The 3,689-nt window shown below is 48.6% G+C and overlaps 1 protein-coding gene across 1 annotated transcript in view; it reads right to left on the bottom strand.

The window, feature by feature from the left end:
- TMC7 (transmembrane channel like 7) overlaps positions 1-2,242 on the bottom strand; it is a 71,622-nt gene extending 69,380 nt beyond the window's left edge. The window contains exon 1 of the mRNA XM_017534270.2: positions 2,050-2,242. Within this exon, the coding sequence (XP_017389759.2) occupies positions 2,050-2,116 (67 nt within the window). The 5' untranslated portion in view covers positions 2,117-2,242. The remainder of the gene's footprint in view (positions 1-2,049) is intronic.
- Between the last annotated feature and the right edge of the window lie 1,447 nt (positions 2,243-3,689).

Genomic DNA, 3,689 nt, shown 5'->3' with positions numbered 1-3,689 from the left:
ACTGCTACTAAACAAGGAAACAACCAAACCAGATGACTTCAGTTGGTGGTAAGAGCTTTCAAAGAATAAACTAATCCCAGCACGATCCTATTCCCATTTTACTGCTGCCTCCCAAAGTGCTAGGATTACAGGCATGAGTCACCATGCCTGATCACACTTCTCATTCTTTTTTTTTTCTTTATTTTATTATTCTTATTTTTTAAGACGGGGTTTCACCATGTTGGTCAGGCTGGTCTTGAACTCCCGACCTCAGGTGATCCGCCCGCCTTGGCCTCCAAAGTGCTTGGATTACAAGCGTGAGCCACCACGCCCTGCCACTTCTCATTCTTTAAACCAGACCTCTTTGTCACCTCCCCCATCCCCCGCCCTACCCCAGGGTCTGTCCTATAACAACATACAACAGGTCACTATTTAGAAAGTGCTACAAAGTTACCAACACAGTCCTTTCTGAGCCTCCCACCAACCTTGGTGGGTACAAGGTCAAAAAAAAAAAAAAAATCTCATCTATTAGGTGGGTGCAGTGGCTCACGCCTGTAATCCTAGCACTTTGGGAGGCCAAGGAGGGCATATCACCTGAGGTCAGGAGTTCAAGACCAGCGTGGCCAACATGGTGAAACTCTGTCTCCACTAAAAATACAAAAAATTAGCCAGGTGTTGTGGTGGGTGCCTGTAGTCCCAGCTACCCAGGAGGCTGAGGCAGGAGAATCGCTTGACCGGGGGAGGCGGAGGTTGCAGTCAGCCGAGATCGCAGCCACTGCACTCCAGCCTGGGCAACAAGAGCGAAACTCCATCTCAAAAAATAAAAACAAAAATAAAAATTCATCTATCTAAGGGGCATAGGAGACTTTTTAGTTAGAGGGGCCAATTATAGTCCTTTAAAAATGCCAAAAGTCCCCTTAAACACTTAACAGAGATTCAAGAAAGATAAATGTCACACTCCTTAGATGGGAAATGAGGAACTTGACATCTTCAATGTAATGGATTCCATTAAAATAAGATGGCGATCAATAGAAACCAAGTAGAAAAATACCTGGCTAGCTACTATCGAAAGGCTGAAATTCAGCTGGCACCAGCAGTATTCATACTGAGCTAGAAAATAATTTGCGTTGAACCCAGCCCAACTTTTGTTTTCTGGTTTGGGTCTCTTCTAAGTTTTTTCTTCTAGACATTGGGAACAATCCAATTTGAAGGGCGCAATGCCCAGTTTTATTAAATCTCTATTCTAAAATTGAAAAAGATAAAACGTTACAGATAAAACGTTACAGCAGGGTCTTGTGTCTTGTTCAGTACAAGATTCGTAAGCTCCAAATGCTACAGGGAAGCCTGCCTGAGTGCTGGTAGCTTGTCTATCTTGACAGGGCAGCCGTTGTACATACTTATGTAGAAATCCATGGAGCTGTATACTTTACTGTAAATGCTACCCAATGCAAAAGATTATAATGTTTGGCCGGCTGCCATTTATGATGTCTGTCTATCCACAATGCCAGGTACTGCTAGACACAGCACACGGTTCTCAGCTAATCCCAGCACCATCTTATTCCCATTTTACTGCTGAAGGAGCTGAGGCTCAGAGAAGGCAAGCCACTTACCAAAGGTCCCACAGCAACTAACAGACAAGGCAGGATTCGGTTTCAAGTTGTTCTAACTGTATATAGGTGAAGCCTGAAATGTCTGCGAGGCAGGCACCTCGTAGCAGAATGTTAGGCGTGGAGGGGTACCCGCAATCGTTTCATTTAACAGATGAGGCTGTTGAAAGACTGTCCCGGGGTCTCTTGGTCAACTGGAAGACAAATCCACCACGGTCCGAACTACCTTTCCAGCGCTCCTTTTGGCCCCGCTGGCTCCCTCTGGATTGGGTGAGGACGCATTGGAGGAGAAAGCAGGATAAGGAAGACCCCCCTTCCCACCTGCTGCTCCCCAGAGCCTGGAGCACCCAGCGCCGGAGGTGGGAGGGGACAGCCGCCGGGCCGAGCCTCCAGGACCTAGCTCCCTCCGTGCGCCCTCGGACCCCGGGGGCACCGTCCCCGCGCGCGCTCCCCGCCGCCCTACCTGGGTGGGCCGCCAGTTGCCGGCTGGGCCTGCCGGGCGGGAGCGCACTGGAGCTGGACTCGCTCATGGCTGCGCCCCGCGCTCCTGAGGCCGCCGGGGATCCGCTCCCGCCGCCGCCACCGCTGCTGCTGCCGCGTCCCCGACCTTCCCTCTCTGAGCCGGGATTCCAGGTTCCGGCGCTGACATCACAGAGGCCGGGGCGGGGCGCCGAAGCTGCCCTTCCCACGCCCGCCGCCGGCTGGACCCCGCGAGGAGCAGAGTTCAGGGACCAGAGAGGGGCTGTGGAACCCGGCGATCCCGCAAGGCTCCATCCAGCGGCGGCAACAAGCAGCGACCTCCCGGCTGTCTCGCTGCGCTTGAAAAATAACAATAGCACGGGCGCACTGGGAGCGCAGTCCCCACCAGTACCCGGTACACCCACGAAACAAACATGCACATGGACCCCCGGCATCTAAAATCAAATCTAATCTAATAAAGAAATAAATACCAAAAATAACCGGCTGGGCGTCGTGGCTCACACCTGTAATCCCAGCATTTTGGGAGGCCGAGGCCGGAGGATCGCGTGAACCCACAAGTTTGAGACCAGCCTGGCCAACACAGTGAGACTCTCATCTCTAAAATAAACAAATTAAAAAGTAAACACACAAAAAACCTCAAGATTCCAAGTAAGTGCATCTAGTAAATTACCATTTGGGAACAAAAAGGAAAACAAAAAATATATATATTTGTGCATGTTTGTAAATGTCTAAGCTATCTCCCTAGAGGGTGCAATAAACTGACTACCTGTGGTAATCCTGGGTGGGGAATTAGGGGGCCAAGTGAAGGGAAACTGTAACTACACGCAGTGTTTGTCTTTTACGTTTTGCACTGTATCCTCTTTTCATCTTTACCTCTGTTCGTGTGCAGCTTAAAAACATAAAATTGCTGGAAGCTGGACGCAGTAGCTCACACCTGTAATCCCAGCACTTTAGGAGGCTGAGGTGGGAGGATGGCTTGGGCCCAGGAGTTGGAAACCAGCCTCGGCAACATAGTGAGACCCCATCTCTACAAAAAATTTAAAAATTACCTGAATGTGGTGGTGCACACCAGTAGTTTGAGCCACTCAGATCCCGGTATGCAAGTTAAAACACATTAAAAATATGGAAATCTGAATAAAGTAGGGACTTTAGTTAATAGTCATGTATGAATCTTGGTTCGTTAATTGTGAGAAATGTACCATATTGATAAAGTATGCTAATAGTAAGGCAAACTGGGTATGGGCCACGTGAAAACTATCTCATCTACAAAGTTTTTCTGTATATCTAAAACTATTCTAAAACAGAAAATTATGTGTGTGGGTAAGTCATTTCCTGGTTCAAAATAAAAGCTTTTATTTATTTGTTTATTTTGAGACAGAGTCTCGCTCTGTCACCCAGGCTGGAGTGCAGTAGCACAATCTCAGCTCACTATAACCTTCGCCTCCCAGGTTCAAGCAATTCTCCTGTCTCAGCCTCCCCAGTAGCTGGGATTACAGGCACCCGCCACCACGCTGGCTAATTTTTGTATTTTTAGTAGAGATGGGTTTTGCCATATTGGCCAGTCTGGTCTCAAACACCTGACCTCAAGTGATCCATCTATCCCGGCCTCCCAAAGTGCTAGGA

This window comes from Cebus imitator, unplaced genomic scaffold, assembly GCF_001604975.1.
Source record: "Cebus imitator isolate Cc_AM_T3 unplaced genomic scaffold, Cebus_imitator-1.0 Scaffold85, whole genome shotgun sequence".
NCBI lineage: Eukaryota > Metazoa > Chordata > Mammalia > Primates > Cebidae > Cebus > Cebus imitator.
The sequence above is the reverse complement of the archived record's forward strand: the minus strand, read 5'-3'. Positions and strand labels throughout refer to the sequence as shown.